Source organism: Nipponia nippon, unplaced genomic scaffold (genome assembly GCF_047370975.1).
Source record: "Nipponia nippon isolate SJK-2023a ecotype South Korea unplaced genomic scaffold, ASM4737097v1 scaffold_4, whole genome shotgun sequence".
NCBI lineage: Eukaryota > Metazoa > Chordata > Aves > Pelecaniformes > Threskiornithidae > Nipponia > Nipponia nippon.
This window is the reverse complement of record NW_028262358.1, coordinates 78,216,487-78,236,301: the sequence shown is the minus strand read 5'-3', so window position 1 is coordinate 78,236,301 and position 19,815 is coordinate 78,216,487. Positions and strand designations below refer to the sequence as shown.

Here is a 19,815-nt window from a genome sequence, read left to right as displayed (position 1 = left end):
GTTTCCAGCCATCCAGTCGTTGCTTCTACCATGGTGAGCACATGGTGATCGCCTTGGCGGGTTTGTGGGAGTGTGATACAATCAATCTGTGAGGCATCCCAATATTTATATTTCAGCCATCATCCTCCATACCAGAGAGTCTTTAACTGCTTGGCTTGCTTGATTGCAGCACGTTTCACATTCATGGATAACCTGTGCAATAGTGTCCATGGTCAAGTCCACCCCTCAGTCACAAGCCCACCTATATGTTGCATCTGTTCCTTGATGGCCTGAGGTGTCATGGGCCAACCGAGCTATAAATAATTCACCCTTATGTTGCCAGTCCAGATCCACCTGAGCCACTTCAATCTTAGCAGCCTGATGTTTTGATGTTCTTCAGTGGTCCAACTCTTGGGTACGTGAGCATCTACCTGATGCACGTTTACAACCAGGTTCTCTAAGCAGGCAGCAATATCTTGCCACAGTGCAGCAGCCCAGATGGGTTTGCCTCTGTGCTGCCAGTTGCTCTGCTTCCATTGCTGTAACCACCCCCACAGGGCATTTGCCGCCATCCATGAGTCTGTACAGAGATAAAGTAGTGGCCATTTTTCTCATTCAGCAATATCTAAAGCCAGCTGGATGCCTTTCACTTCTGCAAACTGACTCGATTCACCTTCTCCTTCACCAGTTTCTGCAACTTGTCATATAGGACTCTATACAGCAGCCTTCCACCTCCGACGCTTTCCCACAAGACGACAGGACCCATCAGTGAACAGGGCATATTGCTTCTCATTTTCTGGTAGTTTATTATACAGTGGGGCCCCTTCGGCACACGTCACCACCTCCTCTGGCGGTATTCCGAAATCTTTGCCTTCTGGCCAGCCCATGATCACTGCCAAGATTCCTGGGTGACAGGTTTCCTATTCAGCCCATTGTGTGATCAGTGCAACCCACTTACTCCACGTGGCATCGGTTGCATGATGTGTAGGGGGAACCCCTCCCTTTGAACATCCAGCTCAGCACCGGCAGTCAGGGTGCCAGGAGGAGCTATGCTTCAGTACTAACCACTTCCAAAGCAGTTCAAACCCCTTCATATGCTGCCAAGATCCCTTCTTCAGTTGGAGTATAGCAGGCCTCGAATCCTCCGTATCCCCAACTCTAAAACCCTAAGGGTGAACCTCAAGTCTCCCCTGGTACTTTCTGCCAGAGGCTCCAGGTAGGGCCATGCTCCCCAGCTGCGGTGTAGAGCACATTTTTTATATCTTGCCCTGCCCGGACTGGCCCAAGGGCTACTGCATGAACTATCTCCCATTTAAGTTGTTCAAAGGCTTGTCATTGCTCAGGGCCCCATTTGAAATAGTTCTTCTGGGTCACTTGATTGAGAGGGCTTACTATCAGACTGTAATTTGCAATATGCATTCTCCAAAACCCCACAACGCCTAAGAAAGCTCGTGTTTCCTTTTTGCTAGTTGGTGGGGACATAACTTATTTTGTTGATCACATCCATCCTCCTTGCTGGCAGGGCAGTATGCTTCTTCCTCCTGCTCCTTCTTCAGAGAAGCTTCTTCATCCCTTACTAAACGAGCTGACTTTCGCTTCCAAGATTTCTTCTTATCTATGGGGGTGACTGATACTGGCATGGGTTGGTTCTCTCGTTCAGCCACAGTGCCTGTTGCCAGGGCTGGTATGGCTGCAGTATTCTTAAATAGTTGTTTAACCCTAAGCAAGACCTGACACATATTCAGGAGACACAGCAATAAGAACATGCTGGTTTGAACATCCCAAGGATATTAAAAATTCTCAAGAGCTACTGTAATTAGCCTGGAGAAGAAGGGGAAGGTGGAGGAAGGTGTCTTCCCCACAGGTTTTAAGTGTAATTATTAATATTTTCTGATAGATGGCTCCCGAAGTACAAAGGTAACAGCAATTCTGAGTACAAATATGAGATTGATCTCAGGGCCAATAGTTTTGTCATACCATAAGCCATTGTTAAACAGTATAGGAAAGCAATAACCTTAATCCACCTCCCAGAGGTGATAAACAGCACATAAATACTGGTAAACAGTATATACGGCAAGTAAGGTGTTACATAACGCAACTCTGAGAACAAATACAACAACTTTAAGAGTAAATAAATCAACATTGTGACCAGCAACTACTAAACTAATATAATGAATGCTTATCACAAATTTGTTTTAACACACTCTGGTCAGATCTGTCATTATCTCAACCCTTCGTGCCCCACATTGGGTGCCAAAAAGGACTCTCGTGGTTTAACCCCAGTCAGCAACTAAGCACCACACAGCCGCTCGCTCACCCTCCCCCGACTGTCCAGTGCAATGGGGGAGAGAATCGGGGTGGGGGGAGGGAGTAAAACCCATGAGCTGAGATAAAGACAGTTTAATAGGACAGCAAAGGAAGAGAAAATAACAACAACAATAATAAAAGAATATACAAAACAAGTGATGCACAATGCAATTGCTCATCACCCACAGCTGACCAATGCCCAGCCCCATCCCCAAGCAGCAATCGCTGCCCCCAGCCAACTCCCCCCAGTTTATATACTGAGCATGATGTCATATGGTAAGGCATAGCCCTTTGGCCAGTCTGGGTCAGCCCCCCTGGCTGTGCCCCCTCCCAGCTTCTTGTGCACCAGGCAGAGCATGGGAAGCTGAACAGTCCTTGACTGGTGTAAGCACTGCTCAGCCACAACTAAAACATCAGTGTGTTATCAATATCATTCTCATCCTAAATCCAAAACACAGCACTATACCAGCTACTAGGAAGACAATTAACTCTATCCCAGCTGAAACCAGGACAACCTATTTCACAGTTGATGTAAAAAAAGGAAATTCCCTTGCTCAAAGAAAACAACTTTTTACAAGCAGCTATTAATACCTTCTCAATGGGACATTTAGTCTCTTTTATTTTGGTTTTTAATAAGAGGGAGATGGATTGTTTGGGTGATTGGCGGGGGGGGTTGGTTTTGGCATGGTTTTTTTTTTTGTTGGTTTGGTTGTGGGGTTTTTTTAAGGAATAAAGATTCACTCAATTTCATTTAAAAAAATGCTATCCTTTATACAGGTAATCTGCTAGTGTGCATACACAGCAAATTCCTGTAGAAGCTGAATTTTCTTCTCCCAGAGGTATAGCAAATACAATGATTTTTAAACAGTGATCTTTTATTCCTCAGGTAAAGGCAGAAAAAAAGAAAGATATCCTCTTCATGAAAAAAGATGTTTTATAAAGTAGACACTTTCCTGTTTAACCTGTTAGAACTGCTAAGCTAAAACATACTGCAAAACCACATCACATTAAAGAAATTGGGAAAAATCCCCAAACGCCACTAAAACATAGATCTACAATTTTCAACAACTTGGTTTGCCACTGTTAAAATCAGTGAACAAGATACAGTGCCATCTTACAAATGTTTGTTTTCTTCACATTTTGCAGATTAAAATGAAAAAACAACAACAACAAAAAAATCGATTAATATTAACAGTTTCAGAGCTACCAAAACAGTCATCTGTTCCTCATCACCTTTCAAATAAAAGCTACACAAACTCCTGTCCCCTCCTGCCACAGCTGAGGAAAGCTTATGAGCTAGAATGGATGCACCTGTTCTACACATGTTCAATCACCCTCCTGTTCTACACATGTTCAATCACCCTTTTTAGTCTGTGCCCCAAGTCAGAAATTAATAGAGCAATGTCAGCTACTAATGCCTGAGGGTATCCTCGCGTGGGAAAACTTCTAATTTCATACTAACTGATAACAGTTTTTAAATAGTTGTGATGAAATCACAACTTATGTCAAGTACATGTATTTTATATATTGAGAAGCTAAGACAAGAATCAACATCCTTGCTTTCTCTGACAGGTAGTAAAGAAATTAATCATCCACTGCCTTCACAATTAGACTTGTTTTACCATCTGTATTCTTTCATGAATTACTATATTGCAGGAAACAGTGCAGAATCAGGCTAATAATATGTATTCCTGTTACTGGAATGACGCTCTGCCTTAATGAAAATGAGGATTAAGCATACAAGAATCCAGTGCCCATTGCTCCAACACAAACTAAAATTTTGTTAGAACAAATGCTGACACCAAGTGGCCATTTACCAATACAGCAGCTGTCTACGCCACTGGTAGCACTGAATGAATACTGTGTACAAAAAGCAAGTTAGGCTAGCTCAACACAAATGAAAATCAAAACACAAAGCAGACATAAGGATCAAGAGTCAATGATATAAAAAATTGCAGGTCTACCATGACACTCCTGCAGTTACTCAAAACTATCTACTTGGTAACTGCAGAATTCAATTAGACTGATGTCTATCTTAATTTCTAGATGATTTTCAAAATCTGGTTGCTTTTTTCCATATTCATTTTTGAACTAATGCTGCAGAGAACTCAGGGACTTGCCAAGCTGTTATTATTAAAGTAAATTTAAAAGGTACATTATTTCCGTACACACCAAGTGACTTGCAAATGGCTGAAAAAGCATCCCACAGCCTTTTACTGTATCAATTATCTGTATGTTACTGTAGAGCAACGCAGCACCACAGACTGTCCTAGCAGCCAGCACACTTTGCAACATTAGCAATTGCTAAAAGTAAAATTGTAGGTACTGTTTCACCTTCCTGGTATATATACCCACCACTTAACTTTAGGAATATTTGCAACTTTTAAAATAAACCCTTCATTTAAAGTTGATCCTATTTTCCTTCCAAAAGTTCTGCCAGAAAGAACAACCTCAAACCTGAACACTTAGAGATTCTAAATAGCACTATTTCTATAACATGCTAAGCTAGAAAAAAGGGGGAAGAGTATCCGTTTTTGTTTTCTGTATTTCCTTCCAAATGAGTATACCGTTTATGCTTCCAATTATTCAGAAAGTCAGTCCAATTGCTTTTCTTGTACTATCAACTTCTGAATAAACCTGTATACTCACCTTGTTTTCCTGTGTAACAAGTATACTCGCACCCCCTGGCTTCAATGGCACTTCTTCCATTGCTCCAAACACATCAGTCTCAACAGAGAAAGTCAGCTCTAAACCCAGATCACTGATATCATTATCTAAAATCCACTGCAAGTTCTTTGCATACTCTGGATCAATAGATGCTACATCCTGATAATTTACAGGTATACCTAGAAAAAACAAAGAGACAAAACTCCTCAAATAAACAGGATAAAGCAAAAAGGGTTCTAACTTAATATATGATAGAAGATTGCCCTCTAGAGAGAAACCAGAATAATGCAGTAATAGGAAAAGGGAAAAAAGGATTCACCATTACTAAACACAGCAGAACTGTACTTACTACACTTTAAAAGTATTAATCAAGTTTCCTCTCTATGTTTTTCTTCCCAGTGAAGCAAATGGCGTATCATTTGAGCAACAACAATTTGCTCAATTTTAGCTCACTAATGGATTTCAGTAAAAGCATCTAACCATACAGAACACACAATGTTAAATGAGTTTCCTAAAAAAATCTTCAAGTTTTCTACATAACTTTTAGAAACCCAAATATCATGTTTCTCTATACAATAATATCTTTTTCCCCAGAAAATTATTTAGAACTGTGGGGGGGAGACAACCTTTCTGTACTTAGAAAACTCTTCTGCTCTTCAGTTTTCTTCTTTTTAATTATGTTTGCTATGATACCTACTATACAGTTGAAAAAAAGTTACAGGAATTTTACATTTTCAAACTAAACTTGCAAGTCATTTAGAATCATTAAGAGGAGAGTTGCTAGAAGTTTGACTTTTATCCAAGTGTAAAAACTGCCTATTTACAGCCCCTTCGCAGACATGGCACTCAAACAAATTTGAGCAAAGGTGTCCAGAACAACATGACCCTGAGTTTGTGCAAGAGAACTACCCTCTTCACTACACAAGAAAGCAAACCCCAATTACTTTAACTCTCATGACAGACACCTTACCAGGACAGATAAATACCTGGGAAAAGGGGCAGGGGGTGAGGGTGGTAGTAGGTTTAGAGAAAAGCAGGTTATCGGGAAGTACTCTTTGCTTCACCATCTTCTGTGCATTGTCAAGTGTCACAAGGGTGCCCATTAGTAGAAGTCAGCACACTAATGGACTGCAGAAGCAGTACCCCAGAGAGTAACACAAAATTCAAAGGTTAGCAGCCGGTGCAAACATGTAAGTGCAAAAACTGTTACAGTATTTGCCTGGAAGAACTGACTAGTGCTGAAATGGTGCACATACAAGCTATAAGGCATCGTTTTTCCAATAAAATCAAGCAACAATCCAGTTTAAGAGAAGGATAGGTAATTTACTAACGAATTTTCACTGTCATCTCTCTCAAAAAAAAAAAAAAAAAATCTAACAACTGTCTAGTAGTTTCTAGAGGACTTTCACTTTGGCCAGCCATGTGTGCATTTCACATATGAAATGGGGAAATAATGATGTCTCTGAGGGGTATAAGCAAAGCATATGGGAAAAGAAGCAGACTGACAAGTAGGAATCAGAGACTCCTTTAGAGAAGAAACTGAACATTATGATGAAACTACACTCATAGTCAGCATGTCATGAGACCAAAGCATTAAGCTCACTCATTTGCTTGACAAACGTTTTACCAATCAATAGACTCAAGCCAGGCAGTTATAAAGAAACTCCGTCAGATTTATCAGGACAAAATTTGAATCCCATGAAAGAGTATGTATCTTTCTCTTGCTATGCCCTTAAGGAACCTGTATTTTGAAAAGGAAGAGAAATCTATCTTGGCATAATTGTGATAAACAAGTATTTCTGTGCAACACAGAACTTCAAAAAGACACTACAGGTAAGCTCTGCGACAAGTTCAGTAACTATTCAAGGATTTAACGCCTCCAGCTCAATATACACTGACCCAGAAATTAATTTTCACTTTTGTTTATGCCATTTCAAGAAGTATTTTCTGTTACACTGTAAAAGAGAGGACTTGAGTCTAACAGCAGATAGCACAGTTAGGAATTTATCTGCTATGTATCTTTGTGGGTTGGAGGTAGAAGTTTCCTTTTCCAAACAGAAAAGTAATAGGCTTCTTAGAAAAAATACAAAGTAATGGACAATAGCACTAGCGAAACTATCTTCTCCTCCCCTCTTTAAGCAGAAGACAGACAGATAGGCAGTTTGAGAAAAACAAACCTAAGAGGCCTTATTAATTTCTGACTATATTTCTGCCTCAGTTCTATATCCATAACAGCGTGCAGCCCTAAAAACATGAAGACCTATGGAATAATGTTTGATTTCACAGCACAGAAAAAAATAATGCAAGCTACATATCTAACATCCTACAAAGCACATTAGCTGTGTGTTAGCTGGGTCATCACTTAAGTTGGTGATCTTTCCTTGCCTATCAGATATTGCTGCAGAAAGTTCTCAGTTCATCACAGTGAAAAAAAGCGATGCACCCGAGTCTCAAAAAAGTAGCCACATTTGTTCATACAGGTTTCAGCTTCTAATTAAGGCACTTCCATGTCAAGTGTGTTTACTAAAGAGAAGAGTTCCTTTGAAAGAGGTTCACACTGTTCCTCAGATACAGAAGGTCTTATCACACAACTGGTGGATTCAGTGCCATCAATAGGAAAGGCTACAGAAAACAAGGATCTCTGTGCAAGATGACAAACCAAAGGGCTGGGAACAGTCTCAGGCTTCGAATGATTTCATACTCCATTACTTAAGGCCTGACAAGTAGCTGAAGGGAATCTCTATGTCTCTAACCTGGTAACTCGTATTTGGCATGAACAACAGTTAGCATAACCCATAGCTGAACCTGAAACAAAAATAAAACAAAAACCCCTAGGAGCATCTGCTGCTGTGCAACTCAGGTTCCTTAAGCAAGAAGAGAGGAGATGCACAAAGCTGAGAGAAAAGGCTTTGGAAAGGTTTAAATAAGCCACTCTGATTAAGGCAGACAAAGTAACTGCTTTGGGAAGTGGAGGTGTACTTTTTCCAGTTCTCTCTGTCTGGTAAGTAACAAGAAGTGATAAAAAAACCTGTGAACCTTTTGAACTTAACAAGTTCAATGTGCACAAACCTCTGGAGAGTTCCAGGATGCCTGTTCAACAGAATGACAAGACCTTACTAAGAGGGACTGGTGAGATCTTATTAAAGACTACTCACCGCTGTTTGGTTTGCAACAGTTACTCTAGCAAAATGAAAAAAAAAGAAAAAAAGAGTAAACAATAGGTCATCTTGTCAATTCAGAAACCAACAAATCCAGTATATAATCACGATTCAAACTAGAAAAGAACCCAAATTCACTAGTAGTCATTTCCAAAAGAGGTGACAAGAGCAACACGTGACTATTCTCAAGGTGTAAGTGAACAGCAGAAAAATATGTTTTTTCTCATTTGTGAATACATCACATGGAGATCAGCTTGTGAGCGTCATTCTTCTGCTCACTCAGAGGTATCCTTTGATGTCAGAGGCCAGCCCTTAAATCAGTGCCAAATTGTGCCACACAAAGATCTGTCTACTTTAGAACCGCTTTCCTGTGTGAAGATCAATGACTAGGGAAGCCTGAAGAGGCATTGCCAATGTGGTGCTGCTTCAGACTGGCTGCTCTCCACTGCCTCTTGCCCAGTACAGAGTCACTCTCCTGCAGCAGAAAGCGGTAATGAGGGACAGAAGTAAAATGCATCCATTTGTTCAGAAGATCTTGACAAAGATGACTGAGCCTGTACCATCAACAAAGTGCAACAGTGTTCCCTGAACACGTTCAGGGAAGAGAAACAGTAAATCTGAAGTTGATCTGTCCTGGACTCAGCAAACATCACAGGAAGACTGTAGGTAGACAGAATGATTACAGAAAAACAGAATGAGATGCAAACAATCCCTTGAAAACCTTGCTAGGTCTTAAAGTAAGGAGTGGTTCTTGAGGAAAAGTAAAACTTCCAACATCAAGCTAGCTTATATTTCCAAAGAAGATTAAAGAATAGCGCTTAAACACGAAGGAAATTCTGCATGCAGCGGCAAAGGAATTTATGTACTTACAGGAATAACAGGAATTCAAAGGGAATTTACCCTTCCATCACATCTTCATGCAAGAGGAAAAGTTTTTCATGACAATGCGGAACAGGGTCATCATGTTTGACAACCAAGAGGCACAAATGTTCTCAAAGAAAAGCAGAGAAGAGCCCTAGATCACAGATACCACCAGCGAACAGTGGTCCTTCTCTATTAAAAAGTTACATTTCTATGAAGACTTCTGACCAATCCTCTTGAATGCTACAGTAAGTGTATGGATTAATTTTCCTCAGGAATGAGACAGGATGAACCTGCACTAGTTCTGAAACACTGCTTCAGGAAATAAGTAGTATTTGTTGGAGTGGGTAGACAGGGAGGTTCGCAACAGTATGGTTTCACCTTGTTTTACACAACTGAAGAACTGCAGGCATAATAAAGAATGGCTGATACATTTTTGCCAGAGTTCATAAACATATAAACTTTTTAAGCCTGTCCTTTGTTAACTATGGAACAATTATGTTCATTTCTCAAGAATGACATTACATGACAGGACAGTTGAGCTTCACAACTGTGATGCAAAGAATTATATACACCACAAAAACAATTGGCTGGACTAGTCTGCCTTTCAGGCATTCCTAGTCAGCAGCCTTAAAGACAAATAAATTATATGATCATGCTTTACACAGATTAACGATGCCTTCCTTGTTTTTAATTTAAGATTCATATTCAAATATAAATTAAAAGATTAGCTATTTTATTAAAAGTTGCTAACTCTATAAAATTGCCACATAGTTTTTCTAACGTATTTCTGTATTTTGCAATTGTAACCGTTCCTAAGAGAGGCTCAGGCTGGAACAGCAATTACTGCCATATTATGTTGTGACTCTGATGTACATAAAAGATCAGCACGACATTAATTTCTAAGACTTTTTCACTTTTAACACACACAAGCAAAAAAGGAAAAGGTTTACTGCTCAGACAACTGTTACAGCTAATAAACAGGATTTTAATAAAACCATACCAAGAATATGTTTGTAGAATGACCTTGTGAAGTAAATGTTCACCAACTGCCTGTGATTCAGAGCTAGCCCCAGGATCTGGCCTGCGAAACGGAAGTAGTTCAAATGATCTGGATTTACAGAGGAGTTGCTGTTGGGCTGGAAAGTTGTTCCTATAAAATAAAAAGATTATCACATTTCATGACTTTTTTTTTAAGTGACATTCGTATTTATCAAATACACTAAGCATCTGAAACAACTGAAAGAGTTTTCTTTCGGGGTTCTGGAAGATTGTTTGGGGTTTTTTGTTTACATCACAGAGACATCAGAAAGAAATGCATTAGAATGTCATGACATCCTATTATTACAATGATACTGCTTAGCCACTCTCCAAGGCATCACTCTGAAATAATTATCATCAACATAAGGGCAATCATCGTCTGCTAAATTTGGTCCTCCATCTTACCATATTGCCACGTGCATTTTTTGCTCACTCTAACGGGCCATGCTTCTATCAACTTGTGAACATGCCCAAAGGAAGGATCAGAATGCATCCACTTCCTTTCATCTGGCTCCAGCCAGATACAGACAGGAGACAGTCCAGTCCCACTCTCCTTGGAAAAAAACATCTCAAACAGACATCCCTGAACTTCTCCTTTGAACTTTCAGGAATTAATCTATGCCTCTACTGTTGACTGAATTCTTTGCCACTTTCCAAGACTTTGTAAGGTAGAAAGCAAAACATTTATCACTGATGATGATGTGAAATCTTTTATTGATAAAGATTTGCTTCATATGAAGCACCCAAAAGACAAAAAGTCAAATACAAGGTAGACCTGTGGAGATCAACAACTGGTTTTACCACTAAAATTAGCTGATTGAATTTGTGTATTTCTGAAAGGAAATAAAGGAATACCTACACAGTTCCCCTGCAGATGCAGAAAAAATACTGCTCTCAAAGTGTTATGTCCTACTATTACCAGGCAGAAATACCATGGACTCATTAAAACCAACAACCATCCTCTTATAAAAAGGGAGAAGAAAATTAAGGAAACTTCAAATTAAGAAAAATATCTCATCTGTAGTTATAAAAATGTACAATAGATCACTTCTCTCTATACATGAGATCAATTCTGTCAGTGTTGCTTTTAAGAAGTAACAATCTTATATTCTGAAACCAATTAAGTAACCTTTTCCTTAGATTATAAAAATGCTTTTATAAAAGAAGACACCCTAAATTAGAGAAAAAAAAAGGCAGAGACATACCATCAGCTGACTGGGTAAATAAGGCGTAATCTGGGTTAACTATTTCACTAGATAAGATATCAAACCACTCACGCACCACACCCTGTCCCTGCATGTCAAAAGAATAAAAACATATTAGTACATAGAACTTTCACCACACAAACAGTTACGCTGGGTAACCACATATTTCTTAATAAAGTATAAAAGTTATTTTAAATTACGATTTAGTTCAAAACAATATTGTGAAAGAATTAGTATTCCCATACATAAATACCATTAAGGAAAACCATGCAATTTTACCCACCATGCCTTCTTCTCCATGAAATCTCACAGCAATCCCCTGCTTTAGTTTTGCACAATTTGCTTTAGACACAACTTCACAGCTACTCCTAAAAATAGAATCTAAATAAAAAAACATTAATTTTTTTTTTTAATCTTAATTCACTATATTTAAATGTATTTCAAAGATAAACTAATTCTGTTTATAACACAATACCTCTGTGAACCAAAAGGATGTCATTTTCATTGACAGGCCTGTGCACCATATCTGAATCTGGCTGCCCAGCATGCAGATGTTCATAGAACCATTCACAGCGATCTTTAAATGGCTACAAAACAAGAGGTAAACCACATCATATAGATGCATTCAACTGAATAATTCCTCTCTCATAAGCATGACTGGAAAATGGTTATGCATACTTCTCAACTAATTTTTGAGATGTGCAGAGTTACTCAGTGCTACCTCAATATGCTATACCATATTTTGTGAAGAGAAAAGGACTAGACATGCCCTTGAGTGCTTGCTTAAGTCTGGTATGCAGAAAAACTGGACCACCATTTATCTATAAATAGCTATCGGAGTTCACCACACAGGAGAAAAACAGCATAAAACTTCTTCCAGGGCAGAGGGGGGAGGAATCTAGATAAATAGTAAGTCACTGGCTTCTGTAACGTTACTGATTATCAAACACAGCTGAGCACAGAAGCACAAGTGATATAAACAAGTCATATTTGTAGTAAAGTACATTGGCAATAAAAAACAGCCCAAAGGAACCAGAAACCTTCCAAAGTAATTCCTAAGTGAGAAGGTCATAGCTTGTTTGACTCAGTATTTAGACTGACATTTTGCAGTTCTTCTGAGACAGATAAGACACAAGTAGGGCCTCTCTCATCTATCACGTTCACAGCATGTACTTTTAGTTGACCTGACAAACAGGGTATCAGTTCTCAGGGTCTCTTCCTTATTCATAGGTAATGAATTTCAAAAACACACATTTCAACCAAAGAATGAGTAAACAATACACCTACACCATGTCCTAAAAATGAAACTGGATTACCAAAAACAATGTATAACTAAAAATAAAGTCACAGCACCGTTCACAACTAGAGAAATACAGCTTTTGGAACAGACCCTCCACAATTATGGGGGGGGGGGGGGTGGGGGTGGTTCTGATTGGTTAGAGGAATTTTACCATTGTTTTCAGAAAATTCTGTCTTTGACCAAAATATTTTAATGTAAGGAACCTTTCTAACAGAGAACAAAGCAAAAGTATACCAGTGTGTGCTAAATGAAGGAGTTCCAAATAGTTCATTATCGCCCAAAGACCATCTCATCCCTAGATGTGGTGCTTGAGGACATGGTTTAGTGGTGGACTTGGCAGTGCTAGGTTAACAGTTGGACTCGATGATCTTAAGAGTCTTTTCCAACCTTAATGATTCTATGATTCTATGATTCACTTGTAATAGAACAAATACACAGCTCTGTCTCTGAGCTACATGTAGACAATCATAATCTTTTAAAAGTAAGTGATGAAAACATGGCAAATGCTTAACACCACAGCGTTACATAAAGCAGCAGACTTCCACATGGGCCTTTGGTCGCTAATTTTTCCACTTAACTACACTAGTGTCCCTAGAGCAACTCTTCAGTCTTGAATCTGTGTCCCATGTTAAACTGAGAGTGAGTTTAAGTTATGCAAGACATCAGGAATTCACTCAAAAAACAAAACAAAAACAACCAAACAAAAGGAAATGGTAGGAAACAGAGCAAAGGGTAACAAGACAACATGTTTCACTGAAGGAGCTGGCACTCATTAACTATGGCCAAATCAACTAATAGTGGTGTATTTATCCTCTGGTTTGTCTCAAAATATATGTCAATTAAGGAAAAACCACAGCATTTTAAAGCTCAATCTATTAGATGTGCACAATAGATTTAATAATAGAAAGTTAACTCTGTTTAATTGAAAGTCGGACTGGTAAGACATTTAACATTGGTCATCTCCAGTAGACTTGCACATGAATTTTAAAAACTTAGAAGTACAGAGATCTGGCTGCCATGTCTGTTTAATCTGATCTTTCAACATCCCAGATTCAGAAGCCCTGGAGGCCACACTTAGTTCTTCCACCCTCCCCAAATGAATTTTTTTTTAAATATTATTATTTTTAAACAAAACACCCTCTTTATATTCATAGAAGCTGTAACTAAGCATCTCCTGACATTTACCTGAGCTTTTATGATGTGCATAAATCTGGACATTAGTTCAGGACACTCAAGAAGAAAATGAAAGTGATCAAAAATTATTTTGGGATTTCTGAAAGAAAAATAGGTTAGAAGCCTGTTAGTCAGAGATCTAATAATAATGCTTCATGATACACAAAGTCTACATAAAGAGACACTGCAATTAGTCATATAGAAAAGTTCCAACAGACTCTTATTTCATAACGTGTTCCTAACTCTTGTTTCCAAATGACTTACACTACCTCATCCTTTGAACACGGAGGATACAAGCAGCTTTCCAGACAGAAGTAAGGTTATAAACTGGGCAGTCCCAGAAAAACTCTGGAAACAGGCAAGTGTACAAAAATGGTTTAGACTCCTTTAAGAAGTCATTAAGTGTAATACATTTGAGAAAGAATGAAAGTTTTCGTCTGCCTCAAAAGGGAAGGCTTTATTTGGAACAAAGATGAGGAAAGAATCCGTTAAGGAAATTATTCTGTTGCTCTGTGGAAAAGATTTTCTTCACAAAATCTCACAGAACCTTACAAAAGGATCGCTTACATATGCAGAAGAGTTCATTTAAGCCTGAGCTCTGAATCATTAATATCCACTCCCTTGAATTTGGCAGGACCATTGAAGTGCATATGGTACATATGACACAACAAAAACCTAAAAATACAACTCAGTAAGAAGAAAAATATAAGTCTGAATTATTTTGGGAGAAAAAAACAAAGAAATTACAAATTCCATATTTCTTGAAGCTTACCGGTTAACAAAACACTTAAGGACATCATCGTGTTTACAGACAAATTCTATAAAACGAGGCGATGTCATCCTGTTCAAAGAAAATCATAAGATGCTTTTGGTTAATGAAATTGAAAAGAATTTTAATTATATAAATTGTTGGGTTTTTTTAATAAAATACTATGCAAATAGAAACTGATGCTGTTTAACTAGTCAATCATGAAACGAAATATTCAGCAGCATTAAGATTTCTTAATAAACTAACAGAAAAAGCAAACATGCCAATAACCAAGAAGATCAAGCAACCTGACCACTAACTGTTATTAACTGTACGAACAAAAAAAGCTCAAACTAATAGGGACACACATTTTTCTGTTGAATCCTTCCAGCTTTCAATACAACAATGGAAGTACGTACATGGAAGGACTGATATTATATGCACAATATACATGCACATTGTTCTATATTCTTGTTCATTGCACAAAACTCCTACCACACACCTTGTAAATTGTAGTAAGTGAGGAAAAGAGCCAGGAAGACACAACATTACAAACTTAGCAAACTTAATAATGGGGGGCTAGGTAGTATTTAATGGCTTCGTGAAATAACAAAACTACTTGCCAGGCAAGCATCTCAAACACCAGTATGGAATGTTATCTTTTCTCCTATATATATCTGAAGAATAAGGGAAGTATTAACACGGGTGCAAATTTTACTCCATTTATTTACATCTATGTTCTGCATTTTTTAAAAGGATAAATTCTTAACTGGATCCTTTAGCTTTAGCAAAAGCTAACGAATACTTGCAAACAAGAATAAAAACCCTCTCATCAAGTGCCTTGTAAGGTTGTGAAAAATAGTACTTTAAGAAGTCCAGGATAACAAGCCAAGAACTGCTGCTGTTCCCTGCACCAATTTAGACAAGAGCTGCTCCTTTTATATAAAACTGAGCTATTTTCCTTCTTTCCCTTACTCTGTTTTGAAGAAACAAGTCTCACCATATCCTCCCCCTCATCTGCACAAAAAAAAAAATAAGAAAATAAAATCTTCCACAGACCAAATATAAACATTTTAAACACACTTCTGGTCTGAGAGGTGATCTGAAAGTATTAAACAACTAAAGAGTCTTCCCTGAAAGAAAATTAACTCTCTCTACCTGTAAACTGCCACACAAGCTGTAAGATGCAATATACAGAGAAGAGAAAAAAAAAAAAAAAAAAAACAAACAACAAAAACACCAACTTCGCATACACTTGTCAGTTTTGATGTTGAAAACTTAGAACATTGTATTTCAGTATATTAACAAAGAATGCCTAGATTCAATATCAGCATTTGCAGAAGAAAAGCAATTGTGGCAAGTAAAAGAAAATAACCTCAATATTTCAAATGTTCACCAGCTAATTTTCCATTTAAGCATGAAATGCCATCTTTATTGTATGAGTATTAGGAATAATGGAAACCTATGAGCTCTGTTTACACTCCTCCATTAAACATAAAGACACTCAAATCTAAAATTAGAGCCTTTTTAAATTATTTTGTCTGAAAATGTCATTTGTTATGATTTCAAATGCTATCTGAAGATGGCAGCAGTACTGAGTTACACCATTGTGCCATTTACTCCTACTAATATGAAAACTTCAGGAAAACAGAGTAAGTCTCAGATCTTTGTACTTCTCTACGCAGTTCTGAAAAGCCCTAAAGCAACACAGAATTCAGGTGTGCTCTGCCTTACTTTCCTGCATCCCAGGGCATGCTCCCAGTTGTCACTGAAACAATTCTTACATGCCTGGCTTCTGTGATAACTGTCAATTAAACTCAGGTAGTATCCACAGGAGTTCTCCCTAACCTGAAGCGTAAATTACACATAGGGACAGACCCTTTGGGCAAGGCCCATCAGCGAGTCACCTGGACACAGGGAGACAGTCACCTCTCTGATTGAACTTTGGTATAAAGAGATAAATAGGTAGGGGGAAATGTACTTAATCACTTCTATAAACATTTCTGCTTTTCATTTAGCTGTTGTAAATAATACTTTACTAGCATTTTATATTAGCAAGGTTTGATGGAGATTTCAAGGGAAATGGTTAACCAGCAGTTCCTTTTTCAAGGTGGAGTAAAATTAGAAGTACTGAGGTGCTTGTGGAACATGCTGATCCCCAGATTATCTTCCAGAGTGTCCACAGAGGAGCGTGCACCAGACAAACAGTACCGGCCGACTTGAAAGCTTTTATTCCACTAGGTTTGGCAGAGAAAGAAAAATCCCTTCCAGTGGCTGGGAATAACCAAGATATGTCATATAGTGGGAACCTCACTTCCCAATTCCTCAGGGAGCTCATAATACCATTATACTTGCCTAATCCTCCACCCAAGAGGGTCAAACGATCCTTTCCTTGCAAATTCACAAATATAATCCATAACAATCTTGGACAGACTAAGACCTCAGTTACAGTGGACACACTTTTTTCTTTTTAAACCAGACGCTGATGATATTAAATTTACCTAAGTTGTAGTGCCTGTTCCACACAAAACTATGTTTGCCAACCCAGGACAGGATTCCAAGTGAGTGTTACTTTGAGACTGAACTCTCCTCGTTATAAACTTCTACAATATAGCCAAACAAGTTTTGTCCCAGCTATCATTTTCATACACAAAGATAATTCACATTTTTTTCTGAGCTTATAGCTCAAATTTAGGGATAATTTCACGTTAAGAACCAACAGCAGAAACAGCTAAGTTTCAAGAGACCAAAATTACATTTCCTGCAAGTATCCCACATGATTAAAAAGAGCCATTAGACATTCAATACGAAATCTGTCCCAATGCAGTTATGTTCACAGGTAGCAGCACTATGGAAAATTTGAAGTTTGCTGCGCTGTCTGGTGCCATTAAAGCTGGAAAAAAAGCATTAAAATATTTGAACTAGCAAAAGCATTAAAAAGCATACCCTTGACTGTCACTAATATCATCTGGTCAGCACCAACATTCTTCCAAGAAAGCATATACGATTTTTAAATGGTAACAGTTTCGGTAACAAACAGGATCGCCTCCTTACCCCTGAGGCATCTGACAGGAGCAGCACATATAAAAGGCTTGAATGACAGCACTTAGCCTGTTTGCTGTCATGGAGATAACATCCTGGCAGTCAGCACAAGCTTCCTGCTTCTCAGCAACCTCGTATGCTTTTGACTCGCCAGCATTAGTGGATAGCTCTTTTCTACCCTCGGTTCCTGCAGCGGCAAAGGCAGGCGTAGGAGTAGCATCCTGGTGATCTGGTCCTTTTTGCTTCAGTAAAATAGAAGTAATGTTGGCAGAGTCCCTTTTGTTTTTCATCAGCTCCGTGGCTATAAGAACGAGCCATTCATCTAGAGAATGCCAGAGCAGTTCCAGCGGCTGCAATAAACACACGCAAAAACAGACAAAAAAGGAATATGTTGACATTAGATAATATTAATTATGTGATAATCCTCTTAAGGCAAACAAATATCATGCACATTTAAGAGCTTTAAATGATCCTTTAGAAGTCACATTAGAGATAAGAGTTAAATACTCAAAAAAAAAAAAAAAATTCTGTACTTGTAGCCATAGAGCACAAAGAGAAAATTTCATCTCGAAGAAAAACAATCAAGTGGCAGATGGAATAAAGATAAAATAATTTAGAAAGGGTGAAACACTGAACTATTTAACAGTTTGGCCTCACGGTTGTTCCACAGCACACTACTGCCTGACTGCTGCAGTCAAACAGAGATGGTAATACACACGTTGCGTTTCCAGAATAAGCACGTCAGCTCTTTTTTAAGACCGTGGTCAAAGAAGCTCCTTCTACCAGGCAGATGAAGCAAACCCCAGAAATGCCACTGAGATTCAGACTCATGCACATATCTAGTAAGATGTGCCTTACGCATAGTGTGAACTCATACAGATCATTTTGGTAGTATCTCAGATGTCTGAGAGTAAGGGTCACTAATCCCTAGCTTTATGAAACAGCAACAAGTATCAGTAGAATCATGTATCAATTTTTAAAGCTATAAAATTTTATTTTAACAAAGTCCCTCTTTATTCACTACCGCCAGCTTAAAACCAATATAACTGAACCCTGGTACAATTCCATCATTACACATTTGGTTTGAGGTACAGGCCTACTACAGAGGAGAGAAAGGGCTGAGAGACCTGTGGCTTTCCCAAAAGCATTTAAAAAAAAAAAAAACAAAAACATGAGGGCTGACTGTGCTGTCCCTTCATGCTGTTTAAGAGGATGTTTCACAGTATAGTGAGCAGAGGGGTGTGTATCCTACAGGCAGGCAATTCTGACTCAAGTCTTTCATAGCGTTCCAAAAGTAAGAGTGAACTTGTAAATGAACTCCTTTTTCCATATATTACTGTTGCATCTACACTTTTCACCAATTAAAGCATTCAAAGACTTAGATACTAAAAATTATGTTCTCATCCTCTAAAGTTGCCTTTAAAGATTAAGAGCTATTTGCAGCACACTGTACCAGAAGTGTACACTATCTGGAGGACTGTCAGTACACCTAATAGTGACATGCTCTCAATACACAAGAAATTACTTCTCATAAAAGCTGTGTATAAAAAAATCTGTTGAAATTTACCATGAAAAAAATTACCATTATGCTTCCATTTTTTCCCAATAAGAAGTTTGGGGAAAGCCAGCCTGACCTCTAAGACTGGTAGGCTTTGCTCAACATACTGTATGGTACTCACTTAATCCTTGTACTCCTAGTGACCACGCATTTCTCTAGACGGTGATCTGAATACCTCCAGTGTAGGTACCATTTTCTACATAAATGTCTGCATACAGGATCAAGTTAGCTTCTTTCCAAGACCTACCTGGCAGTCCCTCACCACAAAACATAATGCAGAAAAACTTTCTAATGGAAAAATAGGATTCATTGAATATATGGAAGAATTAAAATGCAGCTGTGTTCTTAACATGTAACTCATGAGAAACTAGGCAGTTATTTACTAGAATACTAAAATGTCATTTTCTTCTCCCAAACTTTTCAACGCTTAGCTTGCCAGACACCATTTTTCCACTGATATCTTGTGTTTTATCTTTTATTTCCCACAGACTTAGCATGCCTTTCAGAGCTCCTGCAACTGATTTGTTTTTCCAAAGCTAGTTTTTCACAGATTCTGATCACAAACTCATTCAAAAGTGTAGTCAAGCATAGCAAATTCAACATTTCATTTTCGCCTTTTCTCGTCTAACTTCAGGATGTAAAGCACTCCTCTAAATATTGCCTACCACCACCATATCCATGGGTGTCAGCATTTCATGTTAGCATCCATGATCAGACCTTTTCAAGTGTAACATGGACATATTCAATCAAACCATTAGCAACATCTTTTCAAAACT

General features: G+C 38.4%; 1 protein-coding gene across 7 annotated transcripts in view; it reads right to left on the bottom strand.

Annotated features, from left to right (window-relative positions):
* Positions 1–19,815, bottom strand: part of HACE1 (HECT domain and ankyrin repeat containing E3 ubiquitin protein ligase 1) — a 58,674-nt gene that overhangs the window by 11,905 nt on the left and 26,954 nt on the right. For all 7 annotated transcript variants that reach the window (XM_087774862.1, XM_087774866.1, XM_087774858.1 and 4 more), the window contains 8 exons: positions 17,494–17,831; positions 14,464–14,532; positions 13,704–13,791; positions 11,694–11,805; positions 11,502–11,599; positions 11,219–11,306; positions 9,976–10,125; positions 4,936–5,132 (listed from right to left, as the gene is read on the bottom strand). In XM_087774862.1, coding sequence (XP_087630988.1) covers positions 4,936–5,132; positions 9,976–10,125; positions 11,219–11,306; positions 11,502–11,599; positions 11,694–11,805; positions 13,704–13,791; positions 14,464–14,532; positions 17,494–17,831 — 1,140 coding nt within the window. The remainder of the gene's footprint in view (positions 1–4,935; positions 5,133–9,975; positions 10,126–11,218; positions 11,307–11,501; positions 11,600–11,693; positions 11,806–13,703; positions 13,792–14,463; positions 14,533–17,493; positions 17,832–19,815) is intronic.